Genomic DNA, 21286 nt, shown 5'->3' with positions numbered 1-21286 from the left:
TAGGTGTGTCCAATCTTTTGACTGGTACTATACATCTAATATGCTAAAGTAAGCTGTGTATGACCTGCAATTACTAGAGTGGTTGAATATGTTTATTTGCTAAAAGTGTGATTTTGTATTGTTGAACAAATGACATGCATGATATATTAAATCTACTACTCAGTCAACGAATGTTTCTATTAATCAACACACAATCATTACGTTTACACAGGAAAACAACTTGCATCGCAAACATTTCTTTCAAATAGACTATTTTTCCTCAGAATGAAAAGGCAGAGGCACATCCAGACACATCATATTTTAGCACACTGAGAAAGACAACTGTCACTTTATTCTCAGTACATTACGCCCACGGGGTGAAATTCTCCTCTCGACAGTCATATTCATGTGGAGGCGCCATTACATTAAGGATTACATTTATTTATGCTGGAATATACAGAGTAAATAATAGACCAGAAAGAGATTACAGAAAGATTAGCGTTTAACAATGTACATTTGGTAATATGAAGCAGATTATTTGACACACATACAGACAGGTTGTGAGTACAAAAGGTTAGAAGGCATGGTAGTATGGATAATAATTTTTCACAATGCTAGTGCAATGTGCAGTGTGTGTTGAACCCTCCTTGAGCACCAGGACCTGAATAGGACCACTCCCCACCCAACAGAGGTGTATTCAGTGACATTTAATGTTCAAAACAGTGCATATAGAAATTTAAGGAATAAAACAAATGCTTCCGTGTCAAACATGACACACAATCCAACTGTCTGTTCTACAAAATATATCTGAATGTTCCGAAACAACTCCCTCCTGAACAGAGCCCTGATCCCCATGTCCTCCCCACCCAATAGACCTGGGTTCAAATAGGAATTTTTTCTTCAAATACTTTTCAGTGTTTGATTTAGTTTGTTTGATTTACTTTTCAGATGTTTGACTCCTGACTGGAGTGGCAGATGGGTACGGGTTGTACTTCTGGGACCATTCCATTGCTTCCAATGTGTCAGGCAAGCTCAATTAAGCACAACTAAAGCATTTGCAAGAAAACAAATCATATTTGAACCCAGATATGCACCCTTCGCCTCCCCCTCAGACGTCGGCATTGTTCGAGCCTAGCCCCCTTCCACCACACAGACACATGCAGACAAGCACACAGCAGCCCCCAACCATGAGCATGCCCAGGAAGATGTATACCAGGGTGGTGGTCCAGAAGGCAAACAGATACAGGGTTTTGTTGCAGTGGAGAGCTTCTTCTTCATTATAGTTTGCAGGGAATATAGAGTAGATCCACACGTTGCCTGGAGATGGAGAGATAGAAGGGTGGGTGAAGAAATAGAAGGGAAGGCTGATAACCATTTCGAATACATTATGGGCTGGTTTTGTGGGTTCCTAGGCACAAATTAAGTTAAGTCCTTGACTAAAAAAACATGCTTAAAAAGAGAGACTTCATTGAGAGTGCTTCTTAGTCCAGGGAGGAGACTGGCCCTATATGTTCAGAATATACTCTGATCTCTGCTAGTTTAATCCTCCCAAAATCTTTATGTAGCGGTCACAGATGTGCCGAATGCCCTTAATTACTGTGCATGCTTCTACCGATGTGCTATTGCTTGAATCATTGAGTAATGCAATTAACTCCCTATTTGTCCCTGCCCCTTTATAACATTTGCGTTAAGGATCTGATTAAAGTTCATGTGCTTTCCTTGCACTGAAACCTGTTTTCGTTTGATTTAATTATGTTACTTGTTATATCCTCCCTCCATTTTACTTGCTAAGCAAAAGATAACTTTGTTAATGGAAGCCGAAATTGGAAGAGAAATAAATTAACTTGTGAACCGATACCGGCTTCTGATTTTCCTGTCTTGTATTTCCACTCAAATCCATTCTCAAAGAACCTGTGTTGCCTGTGGTAGAACTGTTATGCACAGCTCCCTATGGTCTTGGACCCGATTCCGACCTGAATTAAGCATGCAAAAATGGAATGTATTTCTGTTTTTTAATACACTTCTCTCTGTTTTCTGACCTGGTGCTTAAGCATGAGAATAGCGTACTATTCAGACACTATTCATTTGGGGTTGAGGTTGAATAAATGAAGGTGTCTACAGCTACACAATATTCTGACCTTGACCTACAGTAATTCCCACCACAATTTTACTTATTTAACTTTTAACTAGGCAAGTCAGTTAAGAACAAATTCTTATTTACAATGATGGCCTAGGAACAGTGGGTTAACTGCCTTGTTCAGGGGCAGAATTACAGATTTTTACCTTGTCAGCTCGGGGATTCGATCCAGCAACCTTTCGGTTACTGGGCCAATGCTCTAGCCACTAGGCTACCTGCCACCCCAAAAGCTTTAAGCTTAAGGAAACCATGGAAAAAGCATCTAATGTATTTTTCCAGATAGAAATAACACCAGAAATAACACCATTATTTATCAAGACCCTTCCTAGAGCTGACCGCCCAGCCAAACTGAGCAATCGGGGGGAAAAGGACCATGGACAGGGAGGTGACCAAGAACCCGATGGTCACTCTGACAGAGCTCCAGAGTTCTTCTGGGAGAAACTTAAAGAAGGACAACCATCTCTGCAGCACTCCACCAATCAGGCCTTTATGGTAGGGTGGCCAGGCGGCAGGGTGGCAAGTAAAAGGCACATGACAAGCCACTTTGAGTTTGCCAAAAGGTACCTAAAGACTATCAGACCATGAGAAACAAGATTCTCTGGTATGATGAAACCAAGACTGAACTCTTTAGCCTGAATGCCAAACCTCATATCTGGAGTAAACGTGGCACAGTGAAGCATGGTGGTGGCACCATCATGCTGTGGGGATGTTTTTCAGCAGCAGGGACTGGGAAACTAGTCAGGATCGAGGGAAAGATGAACAGCGCAAAGTACAGAAAGATCCTTGATGAAAACCTGCTTCAGAGCGCTCAGGACCTCAAACTGGGGCAAAGGTTCACCTTCCAACAGGACAATGACCCTAAGCACACAGCCAGGGAAAAGCAGGAGTGGCTTAGGCACAAGTCTCTGAATGTCCTTGAGTGGCCAAGCCAGAGCCCGGACTTGAACACGATCGAACATCGTTGGAGAGACCTGAAAATACCTGTGCAGTGACAGTCCCCAGCCCAGACAGAGCTAGAGAGGATCTGTCGAGAAGAATGGGAGAAACTCCCCAAATACAGGTGTGCCAAGCTTGTTGCATTATATGCAAGACATCTCAAGGCTGTAATCACTGCCAAAAGGTACTTCAACAAAGTCCTGAGTAAAGGGTCTGAATATTCATGTAAATGTGATATTTCAGTTTTTCTTAATCTGTTTTTGCTTTGGTAAGGAAAGGGCTTATCTCAAATGGACAGATTTTTGACGGAGTAATCCCATCTCAAACCACACCTCGAAACCAACTCGCGTTTGAATTCAGTCAGAGCGGAAGAGGCAAAGCGAGAGGATTTACTCCGCCTAAAAATATGTCTGTGTGAGATGAGACCTTTTTTGTATGGAGGTCTATGAGAGAGTGTCAAATTACGTCAGGCTTATTTGATCAGATATAAGTTTAATAATGTTTAGGCTGTTACCAATGTTACCACATCGTGATATAAGTGGATGCCCCAAGTATTCCGGCAACTATCTGCCCCCTCATTGGCTAGAATTGTCCCACCTGATCTCGCCTGCCTTCAATCATTGAGGACATGTATTTTCATTGTTAGAGCGGTCACTCGGCTTTCTTGTCAATATAATAGATACTTTTTTACTCAGTCATGGCCGCTAGCATTTTTTTACTTCTTGGTGACAGGGGGGCAATATCGAGTAACTTGGATGAATAAGGTGCCCAGAGTAAACTGCCTGCTACTCTGTCCCAGATGCTAATATATACATATTATTAGTAGTATTGGATAGAAAACACTTTGAAGTTTCTAAAACTGTTTGAATGATGAGTACAACAGAACTCATATGGCAGGCGAAGAAGTGGGAAATATAATGCTTATTGTTTTTTAACCCATCCCCTATTGTAGATACAGTGGGATATTGGTTATGTTGCACTTCCTACGGCTTCCACTAGATGTCAACAGTCTTTAGAACATTGTTTGAGGCTTCTACTGTGAAGTGAGACCGAATGAGAAAGGAATGAGTCAGAGGTCTGCCAGCAGTCACATGCATTTTACATGAGAGGTATCTCCCGTTCCTTTGCTTTTCTGAAGACAAAGGAATTCTCCGGTTGGAATATTATTGAAGATATATGCTAAAAACATCCTAAAGATTGATTCCATACATCGTTTGACAAGTTTCTACGGGCTGTAACTGAACTTTTTGAACTTTTCGTCCGAAGTTCGGCTGGACCTGAACGCGCTTTTGAATTTGTTTACCAAACGCCCTAACAAAAGAAGCTATTTGGACATAAATGATGGACATTGTGGAACTGCGATTCCTGGGAGTGCATTCTGATGAAGATCATCAAATGTAAGTGTTGACTACCCAATATGCCGGATATCTTTTTGGCTGCATTGTTGTCTGAATGCTGTACTCAGGTTATTGCATGGTTTGCTTTTTCCGTAATGTTCTTTTGAAATCTGACACAGCGGTTGCATTAATGAACCAAATCTAAAACAATGCCAAATCAGTAAGAGCAATAGCCCATTAAGAACCTACAACTTCCCTTTTTACATCTCACTGTTGTTCACAACATTTACAACCACTCTCATTATCTTTTCTCACCCGCTATGAACCAGCAGAAGAGGAATAGTGACACCAGAGAGTTCCAGGCGGTACAAAGGCTGCTGAGAGGGCTCTGCTGCTCCCCCTCATCCTGCTCCCTGGTGCAGGGTAGGCAGGACAGGACAGCCAGTGCCAGGGCAAACACCCCCGTCACCACCAGGTAGATGGGGATATAGCGCTGCTGGGGGCAGTTCTCCAGGAACATACCACCTAGTAGGGAGAAGAAGGTGTATGGGTGTCAGAAAGTAGGCTAAACAAAGGTGTAACTAACATTACATCTGCGTGTGATAATACAAATAATTGTAGTTAATAGTATATGATACATACCTATTGTGATCTGGGCGACTGGCAAGGCAGTCATGATGAGTTTGGATATGACTGAAGGCACAGAGGAACACGGCAGACAATCACAAGTTATCTTTCAATGTTTCTGCATTCATGATGATGTGGCAAGTTACAATTAGCTTTTTGAAAGGCCTATATCTTGAAAACTTGAATCCTGACATGCAAAACGTGGAACTGTACCTACTGTGGATTAATGAAAAAAATACAAAAAATATAGTTTTTTTGTGTATTATTCCTTTCAGTGGTGTACAGTGGCTAGCCACTTATCAACAAGCTACCTCAAAACACCAGGCAGAGAAAATAAGACTACAGTTGCATCAGATAAAACATGTGATCACATATAATGAATGGCACAGAGGAACTATGAAAAAAACTGCTAACACCCACACACATACACCCATACATTCACATATAAGACAACACAAAAACACAGTTTAAAAACACGGCTTGAAAACTGTATGTAGGGTAGCATACCAAGCACAGGAGTACTTGGTTTGGGCGCTTGGCGCATGTTCTGCAGTAGAGTCCCGTCTTCCATTTCTGCTGATACTCACTGATCTGCAGAGTGAGGCAGACAGTGAGCTGTTAGAGTCTAGAGTTCATCATAATCATCATCATTTAACTGTGTGACTGTGGATGGATACATGTCAACCGGATCGTGTTCATTTGGCACCAAACAGAAGAAAACAATGAAACAATGAGGGACTACCAGGGGTGTATTCATTAGTTGGATAGTGTTGAAAAACGTTTTGCAACATAAATAATTTACTCCAGACACTCTTCAACATGATGTAAAAGCTGCTGGGTTCATAAACGGAAGTTGTAGTGTATTTTAATTTTATGGTTTCCACGCGTTGCCATTCCAATCTGAATAGTATGCTAAGTATTTGACATGAGCTGCACATCTATGAATGACAAATTCTTCCATGCTCTAAAGTGGAGTGAAGTCCACATGGTTCCGTCCAACTTCTTGCAGACACTTATTTTTTTTAAGAGAGACATGACTGAACTTCAACTTCCATTTAAGAACAAAATGGAACTCAACGTTTGGAGCAGTGGAGGCTGCTGAGGGGAAGACGGCTCATAACGGAAACCTTTTACTCCAAACCAAAGGAGGTTGATGGCACCTTAATTTAGGTGGACGGGTTTGAGGTAATGGCTGGAACAGAGCAAATGGAATGGCATCAAACACATGGAGACCATGTGTTTAATGTATTTGATACCATTCCACCTATTCCGCTCCAGCCATTACCTCAAACCCGTCCACCTAAATTAAGGTGCCACCAACCTCCTTTGGTTTGGAGTAAAAGGTTTCCGTTGCAAAATGTTTTGCAACAGAACCCGACTAATAAATACACCCCTGAAACACTTGTTTTCGTTTCCATTGCAACGACGAACAAGACCTAGGTCACCAAACAAGTAAACCTCAGATGCAGTTCAGAAATTACAGAAAGTAGCATACAAAAGCTAAATTTAATTTAATGAACATGAAATGTATTCCAATATCATTGAAATATATAGGTCTATGAAGCCTATACTGTATTTATCTTTTAATAGGCTTAAAGTGTGACCAATTTGGTCGCATATGCAATTAAGAGTTTTTGCCCGGGTTTCCCAAAAGCATTTTATGGCTAAGTTCATCATTGGAACCTTTGTAGGAGCATCATTAAATCTCTGCGTTGTTCCCCAAAACTATTTATATTAATGTTGCACTTGAAAACGCTCGTAATCTAACACCAGCCTTAGACCACTCATAGAACAGCTAAGTGTGTCGTTAGATGATTTTTGTGCCCTTACGCGTCACTTTATACACCCTGCTAAACTTAGAATCACATGGTTTATCTGTCTCTCCAGCGGCGGATTGGTCATCTGGCAATTCTGGAAAATGCCAGATGGGCTGGACCATTTCTTAGTTCGGTGGGCTGGTTGAAATTGACACACAAAAATATTTGTTTATATACAAATGGGTCTGTTAAGTTTCTCATTTTAGATTTTTGCGCAATTTCTCTGTTATATTAATCTATAATGATTATTTGGCTGATCAAATAATTAGCAGCCCTACCCCCTGTTTTCTGATAGGCTGAGGTGAGGTCACGCAAACTCACATTCAAATTCAAATGCGGCATCCGCAAAGATTCCTGCTCCGACTCATCAATTACAGCCAAGTTCATGGATCGTAAAAAAATTGAAAATGTGCCTATAAACTTAGAAAGAGCACATTCTACATTGTCACCTCACTTAAAACGTACCATTTTTTTGGCAGCTAAAACCACGATTTGGTCAAACAGTAAAGTGCATTAACTTCAACTTCATGCCCTGCCCTGTGACTGTTTCACTGGGGCCGGATGCTTTAATGAGCAAGCCCCCCCCTAATTCTTGTAAGACAAGTGGAGATAAAATGTAAGATTAATCTCTTGTGAAGTTTACTGACTTTACTTACAAATGTTTTTTTATAAGACAGACAAATTTTGGATAAAATATGTGAAAAGTCCGGACTGCACTTAATGGGTACTAAATTAGCCTACCTCTTAAAAATATTTATTTGTATTCATTTTCAAATGTTCAAAACTTACAAATTGACATTTCTTCTGTAAAATTGGAACAACAGTGATTTATGGTGAAAAAGACAGAATAGCATAGTCTTCTCATACAATATTTGGAAACAAATGGTCTGAAGTATACATATATTGTACACTATAGACTGTAATATTATGAAAAGTTAGTATTGATAATAATTTAACAATATTTATTTATTGCCATTTGCATTCTGTATAGATATGGCATAGGGTTTCACACAAGTCTGTTAAAATCCATTTAGTCAGTTTTATTTAGACATTCTTTAGTAAGTAATACTTAAAGTCTACTTGTCTATTTTTAATAATGATTTAAATAAAATATGGGGGGAATGGTGTGGCACATGTCAGCATTAATATCCGCACTATGAAGAGATTTGATGTAAAGTCCCTCTTTTTAACTCACCTGCATATCCATTTTTTTATTTATTTGTTGTTCCTTTCCCATACATACAAGTTGTTTTTAATTCATTAAAAAATATATATAATATTGGAGTGGAATATAAATAATAACATTGGAATATAACATTTAATAACAATAAATGAACTAACTCAGTGTAAAATTGATGTGGGAACTCTCTGCTATTGCACAAATCTAATTTGTACCTGTAAATCACAAATAAAGCTATCCCCAGTCAAATTGGAGCACAACTAATGAGCACACCTCCTGCACTGCTTACACCTAATCCAGTCCCCACCTGTGACTGAAAACAGGGGGGGAGATGCCAATTGAAAAGCTCTCTCTTAAAAACCTAGATATCTAGCTATATAACATAAAATGCTCTGTAAAATAGCTAAAAGGCTATAAAGTTACATTAACTGTAAATATATCAGTCACCAGTGGAAACATTTACAACATTTATGTATTTTACCTCAGACGATCCGGTAGTAAGGTTGCTAGCTAGTACACCTAGCAACTTAATCTAGCTAACTATCATTTACTGCTAGTGAAGATGCTAGCTAGCAAGTTAGCATGAAGTAGCACTAACTGGGCTAGTCATTGTCTAAATGACAGGTAGAAATAAATTCATTAGCATAAAGGGGTAACTAGCCCCCAGGGGCCAGTTACCCCCTAGTGGGGAGGGGCGAGTTGCCCCCAACACACTCATCTAACATAATACTACTTTATTAAAAAATGATCCAAATGTTTCTCTTTAAACAAGTGAATTATTTATCGTAAGGCTTTCCTACTTGTATATTTAATATATATATATATATATATATATATATAGATCTAACTTAATTGGAATATATCTACAACTTTTTCTAAATTTAAAAAAATTAGATCAAGTAACCACAAAATCGTTTTGTTGAAATATCTCAAAAAGTTGTGATGACACGGAGGACATTTTTTGTTACCCCAGGGGGCTAGTTACCCCCTACTACCCTAATTAACACTTGGGGTAGTTGTTGATTCAAAATAACAAATGTGACAGGCACTAATTTGCAATATAGCCTAAATTGTTAGCTTGGCTTTTATAATCTATAAGGCTTAAGCCGACAGACAGAACAAGAAGAAGCACAGAGTAACAGCAGAGAAGATGCAGAGACAGACAGCATAACAGGGAGGCAAACAAAATGGCTAGAGTAGAGGCAAAGTTATAGTGGTGAGTTTAATCTGCAGTGGTATTTTTACATATTGTATTTGTTTTAAGCATGAGCTGGTAAAAAAAAAAGAGGAGGACCATGTCTCACCAGTACTGGTACAAAAATGGTTGAGAAATGCTGTACTGTACTACAAATGTTGTGTCAGCAGTATTGCCTGTGTCTTAGTAGCGTGTGTGTGGAAATGGTGTGTGTATGGTTGGGGGATGCCGATAACTTCAGAACAAAGTTGACTACAACTACAAAGTTGTCAATGTCTTTGCAGTTGATACAAACAAACAGAGATGACTGCATTAAAGTATAAACAGTAGGCTATAGGCCAATTTCAATCAAGTTAGTTATATTTTGCTAGCCTTCTCTCAACCATATTGGAGTGCCAACAAAAGAAGATCGTCAAAGGTAATGCATGTTTTATATTTTATTTCAGTGTTTTGTGTAGCGCCTGCAGGGTTGAAATATGCTAACCCCTTTGTTTACTGCTGGTGCATTTGGTGCAGGCTATCAGATAATAGCTTCTTATGCTTTCACCGAAAAGCATTTTCAAAATCTGACATGTTGGCTGAACGAGTGTAGCTTTAATTGAGTATCTTACATGTGTGATTTAATGAAAGTTTGAATTTTATAGTATTTTATTTGAATTTGGCGCTCTGCATTTTCCCTGGCAATTGGCCAGTTGAGACATTTGCGTCCCGCCTATCCCTAACAGGTGTGCCTTATTAAAAGTTCATTTGTGGAATTTCTTTCCTTCTCAATGCGTTTGAGCCAATCAGTTGTGTTGTGACAAGGTAGGGGCGGTCAGCCCTATTTGGTAAAAGACCAATTCCATATTATGGCAAGAACAGCTCAAATAAGCACAGAGAAACGATAGTCCATCATTATTTTAAGACATGAAGGTCAGCCAATCTTGAAAGTTTCTCCAAGTACAGTCACAAAAACCATCAAGCGCTATGATGAAACTGGCTCTCATGAGGACCACCACAGGAAAGGGAGACCGAGAGTTACCTCTGCTGCAGAGGAGAAGTTAATTAGAGTTACCAGCCTCAGAAATTGCAGCCCAAATAAATGCTTCACAGTGTTCAAGTAACAAACACATCTCAACATCAACTGTTCAGAGGAGACTGTGTGAAGCAGGCCTTCGTGGTCGAATTGCTGCAAAGAAACCACTACTAAAGGACACCAATAAGAAGAACAGACTTGCTTGGGCCAAGAAACACAAGCAATGGACATTAGACCTGTGGAAATCTGTCCTTTGGTCTGATAAGTCCAAATTTGAGATTTTTGGTTCCAACTGCCGTCTTTGTGAGACAGAGTAGGTGAACGGATGTTCTCCTCATGTGTGGTTCCCACCGTGAAGCATGGAGGAGGAGGTGTGATGGTGTAGGGTGCTTTGCTGGTGACACTGACTGATTTATTTAGAATTCAAGGCACACAACCTGCATGGCTACCACAGCATTCTGCAGCGATACGCCATCCCATCTGGTTTGCGCTTAGTTCCACTATCATTTATTTTTAAACAGGACAATGACCCAACACACCTCCAGGCTGTGTAAGGGCCATTTGACCAAGAAGGAGAGTGATAGAGTGCTGCATCAGATGACCTGGCCTCCACAATTACCCTGACCAATTGAGATGGTTTGGGATGAGTTGGACTGCAGAGTGAAGGAAAAGCAGCCAACAAGTGCTCAGCATATGTGGAAACTCCTTCAAGACTTTTGGAAAAGCATTCCAGGTGAAGCTGGTTGAGAGAATGCCAAGAGTGTGCACAGCTGTCATCAAGGCAAAGAATCTCTAATATAAAATATATCTTATATATCTTATTATTTTAAAAATAATTACACTGTTTTCACCCCAATTTCGTGGTATCCAATTGGTAGTTACAGTCTTGTCTCATCGCTGGAACTCCCGTACGGACTCGGGAGAGGTGAAGGTCGAGAGCTGTGTGTCCTCCGAAACACAACCCAACCAAGCCGCACTGCTTCTTGACACAATGCCCACTTAACCCAGAAGCCAGCTGCACCAATGTGTTGGAGGAAACACTGTGCACCTGGCAACCGTATCAGCATTCACTGCGCCTGACCCATCACAGGAGTCACTAGTGCACAATGGGAAAAGAACATCCCTGCCGGCCAAACCCTTCCCTAACCCGGACGACACTGGGCCAATTGTGCGCCACCCCATGGGTCTCCCGGTCGCAGCCAGCTGCGACAGAGCCTGGATTTGAACCCAGAATCTCTAGTGGCACACTGCGCCACTCGGGAGGCCATATAAAATATATCTTGATTTGTTTAACACTTTTTTTGCTTAATACATGATTCCATATGTGTTATTTCATAGTTTGTCATCCTACAATGTAGAAAATAGAACAAATAAAGATAACCCCTTGAATGAGTAGGTGTGTCCAATCCTTTGACTGGGACTGCATTTCATGATGTGTAGCCTGATCCGAAAGCAGCTCTCCCTTACTTTCGATCCTATCAGAATCAACACATGCTCCAACGACGCAATTAGCAACCGTTCTCTCTGCTTGGTGTATTGTTACATCTTCGACTGTTGTCGGAAAGATGCATCGTTAAAACACTTGTAAGCATGAATTCCATCACTATCGGGAAAAAGGTGTGGTGATACTGATGATTTGTCGGCACAGAGGCGCCATATGGATGGTGCGATGCAATTGCATAGTCAAATTGAGCTCTGTACTACAACGCCGTGCACCTCTCAAATGCTGAAACAATGCAGAGGGCTCCGTAAAGATTATTTTATTTTATTTAACTAGGCAAGTCAGTTACTAAGAACAAATTCTTATTTATGATTGGTTGACATGATTGGTTGACGGTAGGTGAGGGTGGGAGGTCCTGTTTAACACAAACACACTTCCTTGACAGCTTCCTTCGCAACAGCTCTCTGATGCACCGCGAAGTATGAATGCCCTTACTTCTGCAGTGGCCATATCACCATTAATGCTGCACGGCCAATGCAGACATTGGATTGACCATGCAGAGCCTTTTAGCTTCAATGCTAGTTGCCAACAACTGTTGTTCCTGACGCAACCACTAGATGTAGCTGTCGACCTACTCCATCGAGCCACAGTGGCAGAAACTTAAACAAAGCATCTGTGGTGACAAATCATCGGTATCATAACACCGGGCCCTGTTCTGTTTGACCACAAGGGAAAACTCTGGGAACAAATGGCCTAACACATGCTGCATGGACAGAACCCCCGTTAACCCAATTACCTAGTAAATCTGAAAAGGCATGACTCCACATCTGAGGCTAACAATGCAGCAGTCAGCCTCATAGTAAGCCTGCACGAGTTCAGTGGCTGAGCCTTGTGCTGCTCTAAGAATGTCTCTGAGTAAAGAGTAGTAGAATAAGTACTAGAACAGGGTCGTATAACATAATTTATTGAACCTTTATTTAACCAGGCAAGTCGGTTAAGAACAAATTCGTATTTTCAATTATGGCCTAAGAACAGTGGGTTAACTGCCTTGTTCAGGGGCAGAATTAAAGATGTTTACCTTGTCAGCTCAGGGATTCGATCTACCAACCTTTCAGGTTACTGGCCCAACGCTCTAACCACTAAGCTACCTGCCGCCCCAAAGAGGAGAATGTATGGAGAAACTTCTTCGAATGGCCCTGAAATTATAATTTTCTAACGAGGGCTTCAGTTTAAGATTTCAACCACATTCCATAATCCAACATTATGTTACATTATGTGGCCTCCAAGGCTATATTCCAATGGTCATTGCTTACAGTATACTCTGCATGGGCCTCTTTCCATTGTGTACAGAATTGTCCAGGTAAAAATGTGTTTATATATATATTTCAGCTGGTGTGTGTGTGTGTGTGTGTGTGTTGGTGTGTGTGTGTGTGTGTGATAATATCATAGCTGTGGTTGGTTGATCCCCCATTCTCCAAACGAAGCTACAAGTAGTTTTAACTTCAGATCAAGCTCTGGATCAAGTTTTACACAGAATCCAGATCTTGCTGTGAAATTGGCACTCCTCCAGCAGAGGATTACAATCTCACATCACCAATCACATGCTTTTTGCATTTCCTTTGGTCTTGTGAAATAGAGCAGCCACTCACTCACCATTTGACTAATATTTTGTAGTTAAGGCTACAAAATAATGGATATGGTGATGGTCTAAATTGGCCTAACAATGTATTTGTTAAGGATTGATATTATTTACAATATTGATCAAATCAAACATCAAATCAAATTAATAGTCAGTAAACTATCTGTGAACAATATTACAAATGTATCACTTGCTGTTACAACATTTACCCCTACAAACCATCCTGATATCGCAAGCCTACATTCTTTTTCGCTACAGGAACGTGTAGCGTAACAGAATGCAAACTCGCGAGAACAGGGTGGTTCGTACGACGCTAACAACAGGTGAGGCACACCTGGAAAAACCAGTATTTATCGGGTGTTAGGAATGGGGACTTTCGATTTATTTTACAAACGCTACATTGTTGCTTGACATTCCAAGCAAATAAAGGTGCGCTTTTCTGCAGCAATTATTAAACAGAGTAGGCCTACCAGTTGTTGACCATAATCTAGGGGTATATTCATTCTGCGAAACAGTTGCAAAACGTTTTGCGACTAAAACCAATACGTTTATATTGGACGGTAGGTACTCCCCGTTCCGTTCGCTTCAATTTGAGAACCGTTTAGCAACAGAATTGGCGGAATGAATACACCCATAGTATTTTCTTAGTTCGCAAAGAGTTTACAATATCCGAAAATAATATTTTACCTGTCGGTCGTAGTTGTGACAGTGTACAAATCACCAGTTAATGCGATGGTGTCATAAAAGTAGAGACCGATGAATGTAGATTAGAGGCTAAATTAAAGTAAAGACGAAAAGTAGACTGAGAAGATTCAGCAAATTCAATTCTGTAAACTTCCTCCCTCTTTCTCCCTTGCTCCGCTGGGGTGGGGTGGAGTGGAGTGACGGAGGGAGGGAGGGACCATCCCAGCAGATCACGCTGTTTCTGAACATACCGAAACCCCGCACAGTGATATGAACAAGCCAGAGGATCAAAACAGCAATGTATCATGGGAAAATTGTGACCAATTTATCTATAAATATTAATGAGTAATACTTTATTGGGAGATATGATTTGTCGATCAGTCAGTCGGCTATTCCCTGCAGTCGTTTTGATGTTCTCGAACACTGCCAATGGGCGTAAACCGAAAGTAGCTGACTGTAGACGGAAGTCGAAGGGAGAGGTAGGTCTACACATGCATGGACAGCAAGTCTGACAACTTCTGCTGTTTCTAGGGAACGTGACAGTAGCTAGGTTTTTATCCAATTGGCGACTGATTTTCATGCAAATATTCAAAAATCTGCATAAAGAAAATATGCGCATTTTACCACCAGTGGTGTGTTTCTACCAGACGGACCAAAACTGAGTTTTCATGTTGGCCTAACGAATACAAATCTAAAGTTCAATGTGTTTCCATCGCATTTTCATAGTAGTAATTTTGTCACAAAAACTGTTGCATTAAATAGCAAATGTGTCTACTCTAGCCAACAGCTCACAGATACAAGGCCAGTTAAAGGTTAGATAAATAGTTTTAAATAAAGGTTAAATAAAAAATAAAATAGTATACATTATGAGAGTATTATGGATAAATGCAATAACACTTTTATTTGTCAAATGGTAGTCAAGCATCAATCATCATGTCACCAGAATAAGACCCTCAATATGTATTAAAAGGAGCTTCAAGCTCATCAACTTGCATTGCTCCTTTCCAATAAATATCGAGGGTCTTATTCTTTTGACATTATTTTTTATTTATTTTATTTTTTATTTCACCTTTATTTAACCAGGTAGGCAAGTTGAGAACAAGTTCTCATTTACAATTGCGACCTGGCAATGATGATTGATGCCATTTGACAAATAAAAGTGTTATTGCTCTTATCCATAATAATCTCATAATGTAGACTTATGTTTTTCAACCCTGTGAGAATTATGTATTTCTTGCAGTGAAAGTATACAACAAATGTTCATTTCGTCTCAGGAACAGAATATAAACATATAATATTTATACACATATATATATATATCATATTTATTTTTGTCAGCATCTCTTGAGAAAATGTGAATGAGTATCATTGACACTGTTATGTAAGCAGACAGTATTTCAACCACATAAAATATGCATCCAAGACCAACTGAAATCTTATCAGAATCATGTTTCTTCATTTTCTCAGCTTTTCATTTCCTTAAAACAGGTCAAACTAATGACATTTTGCACAGGACCAATCTTTTCACTGTTTTGGAGTTATTGCGTTTTCTCCCCGGTTCCAAAAACGAAACCAACAACTGTACCTGTGTTAGATTACTAAGGCATTAATTATATCAATGTATTTAGTCTTCTGGTGCAACAAGTTATGACAGAAGAGAAGCTGCATGTATCAAGGTACAGTTGACAAACAAATGGCCTACCAAATGTTGGAAATCAGGTGAGAAAGTAGCCAGTAGTAAATTATAGTAAATTAATTATAGTAGGCAAAATTATGGTGGATCGAACAGGTTGTCTACTTTATGAAGTGGTTTTTTTGACAATCAGATGAAAACATCATCACACAACACCCATGATATGTGAAACTGAGCCTGAACAGACTGCAAAAACATCAGCAAAAACAACATTAAATGGGATAAGATGTTTACATGACATTAGATCAGCATATCCCAGGCCTCCTATCCGGGTTTCTCATAACCAAGATACAATATTTTTTTCTGGTTATTGTAAACGGGATATGATGTTTATATGCATTAACTCAAAAACAGAATACTTGAGTAGCTTATCCCCAATCATAAGGGGATATTGGTGTGCATGTGCATGTGCACGTGGTCAGTGTGGAAGGACCACACAACAAATCATCGCGTGACTCCAAGTTCACTTCTATGTGGTGGTTATTATATCAATATTTGCACATCAAGGTGTTTCCACAACCATTTATCGCAGAATTAAATTTACCTACACCAAAAGATCCCACCATGTCCAACGAACAAATGATCTTTCAGCCTTTATACAATTGTACCGAAACTACGTTTCCATTACAGCTGTAGTAATTTACTTTTATATGATATGACTTTACTTGCATAAAAATTGTGGATGGAAATGTGGTTACTAACCAGCTTTCCATCCAACCTTTTTATGCGAGTAAAGTAAAACAATTGTTGGTATAAACGCTTTTATGCACAAATATTGATATTGACAAATATCAATATATATACAGTGGGGCAAAAAAATATTTAGTCAGCCACCAATTGTGCAAGTTCTCCCACTTAAAAAGATGAGAGAGGCCTGTAATTTTCATCATAGGTACACTTAAACTATGACAGACAGATTTTTAATTCATTTATTTGCAAATGGTGGAAAATAAGTATTTGGTCAATAACAAAAGTTTATTTCAATACTTTGTTATATACCCTTTGTTGGCAATGACAGAGGTCAAACGTTTTCTGTAAGTCTTCACAAGGTTTTCACACACTGTTGCTGTTTTTTTGGCCCATTCCTCCATGCAACTCTCCTCTAGAGCAGTGATGTTTTGGGGCTGTTGCTGGGCAACACGGACTTTCAACTCCCTCCAAAGATTTTTTATGGGGTTCTGCGGATCAGTCGTTTCTACGGATCAGTCGTCCTGGTCCCTTTGCAGAGAAACAGCCCCAAAGCATGATGTTTCCACCCCCATGCTTCACAGTAGGTATGGTGTTCTTTGGATGCAACTCAGCATTCTTTGTCCTCCAAACACGACGCGTTGAGTTTTTACCAAAAAGTTACATTTTGGTGTCATCTGACCATATGACATTCTCCCAATCTTCTTCTGGATCATCCAAATGCTCTCTAGCAAACTTCAGACGGGCCTGGACATGTACTGGCTTAAGCAGGGATACACGTCTGGCACTGCAGGATTTGAGTCCCTGGCGGCGTAGTGTGTTACTGATGGTAGGCTTTGTTACTTTGGTCCCAGCTCTCTGCAGGTCATTCACTAGGTCCCCCTGTGTGGTTCTGGGATTTTTGCTCACCGTTCTTGTGATCATTTTGACCCCACGGGGTGAGATCTTGCGTGGAGCCCCAGATCGAGGGAGATTATCAGTGGTCTTGTGTGTCTTCCATTTGCTAATAATTGCTCCCACAGTTGATTTCTTCAAACCAAGCTGGTTACCTATTGCAGATTCAGTCTTCCCAGCTTGGTGCAGGTCTACAATTTTGTTTCTGGTGTCCTTTGACTGGTCTTGGCCATAGTGGAGTTTGGAGTGTGACTGTTTGAGGTTGTGGACAGGTGTCTTTTATACTGATAACAAGTTCAAACAGATGCCATTAATACAGGTAACGAGTGGAGGACAGAGGAGCCTCTTAAAGAAGAAGATACAGGTCTGTGAGAGCCAGAAATCTTGCTTGTTTGTAGGTGACCAAATACTTATTTTCCACCATAATTTGCATTTAAATTCATAAAAAATCCTACAATGTGATTTTCTGGATTTTTTTTTCTCATTTTGTCTGTCATAGTTGAAGTGTACCTATGATGAAAATTACAGGCCTCATCTTTTTAAGTGGGAGAACTTGCACAATTGGTGGCTGACTAAATACTTGTTTGCCCCACTGTAACTAGTTAGAAACTTGAAGAAATGTGCACTAGTCTAGTATTGACATAGTGTATCAAGCTGTCAATCGTGATTTTGAATAGGCAAACAGTAAATGTGTCCGTTTTCAATAGTAATTAAAGGGTTTATGTAGGAAATGAAAAGGGATTAGGAGCAATTCAGTAGTGACAACACTACCCACACAAATGGCAGTATAAATTCAATAGAGATTGAGTAGGCATACAACAGCAAGGTGTAGGCATTACGTAGTAATTCAATAGTGAACATGTAGGAATTTTGTTGGTATGTGAAGGTTTTAAGACAGGCCTGGGAAACTCCAGTCCTCAGGGGCTTGATTGGTGACTTTTTCCCCAGCCCCAATAATCAACTACTCATGATGTTCAGTTAAAAGTGCAATTAGTTTAAATCACCAGTAGGTTTGTATAGATCTTGTGTATTAGTGATTAAGTAGGGCGGGCGTTAGGACTAAATAACATTAGTGGAGGAACCCGCACTAACGCCCTGGATCAGAGCTAGGGCAGGCACACCTCTGCATGCCACTCATCAATAGAAGTGATGCTGCAGGACTGACATGTTACGTCTTCCAACATCAACTCAGACAACGGCTCCTTGTCAAGAATGACAACATAACTGAAGTAGTTCAACAGAACTTATGTACGGCAAATGTTTTTGGCACCATTCCTTTCCCAACTCTTCCATTTGAGTGTCAGCAAAATAGCCTGCTACTGAATTATTTCCCATGAATGCAAGAATCTAGGCTTTTAGGCTACCAGTGTTTGTGCTACTGCGATCATCAGCTGTTAACCATATCATTGCCCTCTTCCACTCTTATAATGGAAAAAACAAAGCAGTCGCCATAGAATCATTACAACATCAGTTTTATTATAGGGTGTAAAAAAGCATGAAATCAATCAGAATGTTGGTTGAACCATTATAAAAGCCCACACAGCTTTTAGGCGAGTGTGACTATATGTACAATAAGAAAAAGAGATGCGATTTGTGCACTTTACTGCATGCACCCATCCATTCCTCATTACCCATCATATTTTCACATACAGTTTCAAGAAAAAGTATGTGAACCCTTTGGAGTTACCTGGATTTCTGCAAAATTGGTCATCAAATCTGATCTGATCTTCATCTAAGTCACAACTGACAAACACAGTCTGCTTAAACTAATAACACACACATTATTGTATGCATAATTGAAACATTCACAGTGTAGGTTGGAAAAAGTATGTGACTAATGACTTGTCCAAAAGCTAATTGGAGTCAGGAGTCAGCTAACCTGTAGTCCAATCAATGAGACGAGATTGGAGATGTTGGTTAGAGCTGCCTTGCCCTATAAAAAACAATCACAAAATTTGAGTTTGCTATTAATAAGCATTGCCTGATGTGAACCATACATCGAACAAAAGAGATCTCAGAAGACCTACGATTAAGAATTGTTCACTTGCATAAAGCTGGAAAGGGTTACAAAAGTATCTCTAAAAGACTTGATGTTCATCAGTCCACGGTAAGACGTTGTTGAAAAAAGTTCTGCACTGTTGCTACTCTCCCTAGGATTTGCCGTCCTGCAAAGATGACTGCAAGAGCACAGCGCAGAATGCTCAATGAGGTTAAGAAGAATCCTAGTGTCAACTAAAGACTTACAGAAATCTCTGGAACATGCTAACATCTCTGTTGACGAGTCTACGAAATGGAAAACACTAAACAAGAATAGTGTTCAGGGGAAGACACCACAGAAGAAGCCACTGCTGTCCAAAAAAAAAACATTGCTGCACATCTAAAGTTTGCAAAAGTGCACCTGGATGTTCCACAGCGCTACTGGCAAAATATTCTGTGGACAGATTAAACTACAGTTTAGTTGTTTGGAAGGAACACACAACACTATGTATGGAGAAAAAAAGGCAAAACACACCATTATAAAAACCTCATCCCAACTGTAAAGTATGGTGGAGGGAGCATCATGGTTTGGAGCTGCTTTGCTGCCTCAGGGCCTGGACAGCTTGCTATCATCGACGGAAAAATGAATTCCCAAGTTCAGCCTAACATTCTTCTGCAAAATGTCTTGATATCTATCCGCCAACTGAAGCTCTGCAGAAGTTGGGTGATGTAACAGGACAACGACCCAAAACACAGAAGTAAATCAACAACAGAATGGCTTCAACAGTGGCCCAGTCATTGTCCTGACCTCAACCTGATTTAGATGCTGTGGCATGACCTCAAGAGAGCAGTTCACACCAGACATCCCAAGAATATTGCTGAACTGAAACAGTTTTGTAAAGAGGAATGGTCCAAAATTCCTCCTGACCGTTGTGCTGGTCTGATCAGCAACTATAGAAAATCTTTGGTTGAGGTTATTGTTGCCAAAGGAGGGTCAACCGGTTATTAAATCCAAGGGTTCACATACTTTTTACACGCTGGTCTGTGAATGTTTACATGGTGTGTTCAATAAATACATGAAAACGCATAATTGTTTGTGTGTTACATGTTTGTCTATTGTTGTGACCTAGATGAAGATCAGATCAAATTTTGTGACCAATTTATGCAGAAATCCAGGTATTTCCAAAGGGTTCACATACTTTTTCTTGCCACATCCCCCGATTTCTGACAATTCCTTTGCTAATCCAGAAGCTGGTTTCCACACCTGCACCAAAAGTCCTCACTCCCAGGCACCTAGTCTCTGTTATCAGCTAATCAGATGGCTGTCTCACCCCACTCAGCCAATTACAACCTAGTGTCAAATGGCACCCTATTCCTTATATAGCACACTACTTTTTACCAGAGCCCTATGGGCCCTGGTCAACAGTAGTGCACTATAAAGGGAATTGTCCAGAGTCTCAGTGCGGGGACTGTGTGCTGGCGCCGGGGGAGTCTGAGCAATCCACCTTTATCCTGGCTTCCAGCAAGATGGGGGAGGCGGAAGAAGAGGGAGGGAGCACCCCACTCTTACTTTCCAGAGAGGAGGACGAGGGGAGGGACACCACAATGTACTTCTGGAGGGGTCGCGACCCCCCCAGGCCGCCGGACCCTCCGGACTCCAGCTTGACCAGAGGCTGCAGCGTGGAGGTAGCGCTGGCGACCGTGCTGGTCACTGAGGAGGAAGTCCGAGTGATCACCTAAAGTAAAGGAGAGGGGAATATTACATTTCACATCACCACTACTAGGGCATCTAGATAATGATTTTTTTTTAGAGAAACTTAAATGTTGATTAAAAGGTGAATTTATGGGATATCAATGACTGTATATTAAATGTTTATTTACGACCACAACTTATACAGCATCAGTCAAATGTTTTGGGCACAACTTCTCATTCCAGGATTTTTTTATTTAAAAAAATATATATTTTCTACATTGTAGAATAATAGTGAACACATCAAAACTATGAAATAGCATGGAATCATGTAGTAACCAAAAAAGTGTTAAACAAA

The 21286-nt window shown here is 40.2% G+C and overlaps 2 protein-coding genes across 8 annotated transcripts in view; both read right to left on the bottom strand.

Moving 5' to 3' along the window:
* Nucleotides 1-298: 298 nt before the first annotated feature.
* Nucleotides 299-14443, bottom strand: LOC110490134 (transmembrane protein 272). Its single transcript, XM_021563327.3, has 5 exons — nucleotides 13991-14443; nucleotides 5524-5607; nucleotides 5032-5082; nucleotides 4705-4914; nucleotides 299-1296 (listed from the first exon to the last, which is right to left on the bottom strand). The coding sequence occupies exons 2-5, from the start codon at nucleotides 5585-5587 to the stop codon at nucleotides 1088-1090; spliced, it is 534 nt and encodes a 177-aa protein (XP_021419002.2). The 5' UTR covers nucleotides 5588-5607; nucleotides 13991-14443; the 3' UTR covers nucleotides 299-1087.
* A 4273-nt stretch (nucleotides 14444-18716) lies between these two features.
* Nucleotides 18717-21286, bottom strand: part of LOC110490132 (transcription initiation factor TFIID subunit 6) — a 65693-nt gene continuing 63123 nt past the window's right edge. For all 7 annotated transcript variants that reach the window (XR_016486716.1, XR_016486715.1, XM_021563326.3 and 4 more), the window contains one exon: nucleotides 18717-20974. Coding sequence is in view for 5 of the 7 variants with exons in the window: in XM_021563326.3 (XP_021419001.3) it covers nucleotides 20696-20974 (279 nt within the window). In the remaining 2 variants the exon portion in view is untranslated. The remainder of the gene's footprint in view (nucleotides 20975-21286) is intronic.

The sequence above is a fragment of the Oncorhynchus mykiss genome, chromosome 15 (genome assembly GCF_057628025.1).
Source record: "Oncorhynchus mykiss isolate SJ-2025 chromosome 15, ASM5762802v1, whole genome shotgun sequence".
Classification (NCBI taxonomy): Eukaryota; Metazoa; Chordata; class Actinopteri; order Salmoniformes; family Salmonidae; genus Oncorhynchus; species Oncorhynchus mykiss.
This window is presented reverse-complemented; position numbering and strand designations above follow the sequence as displayed.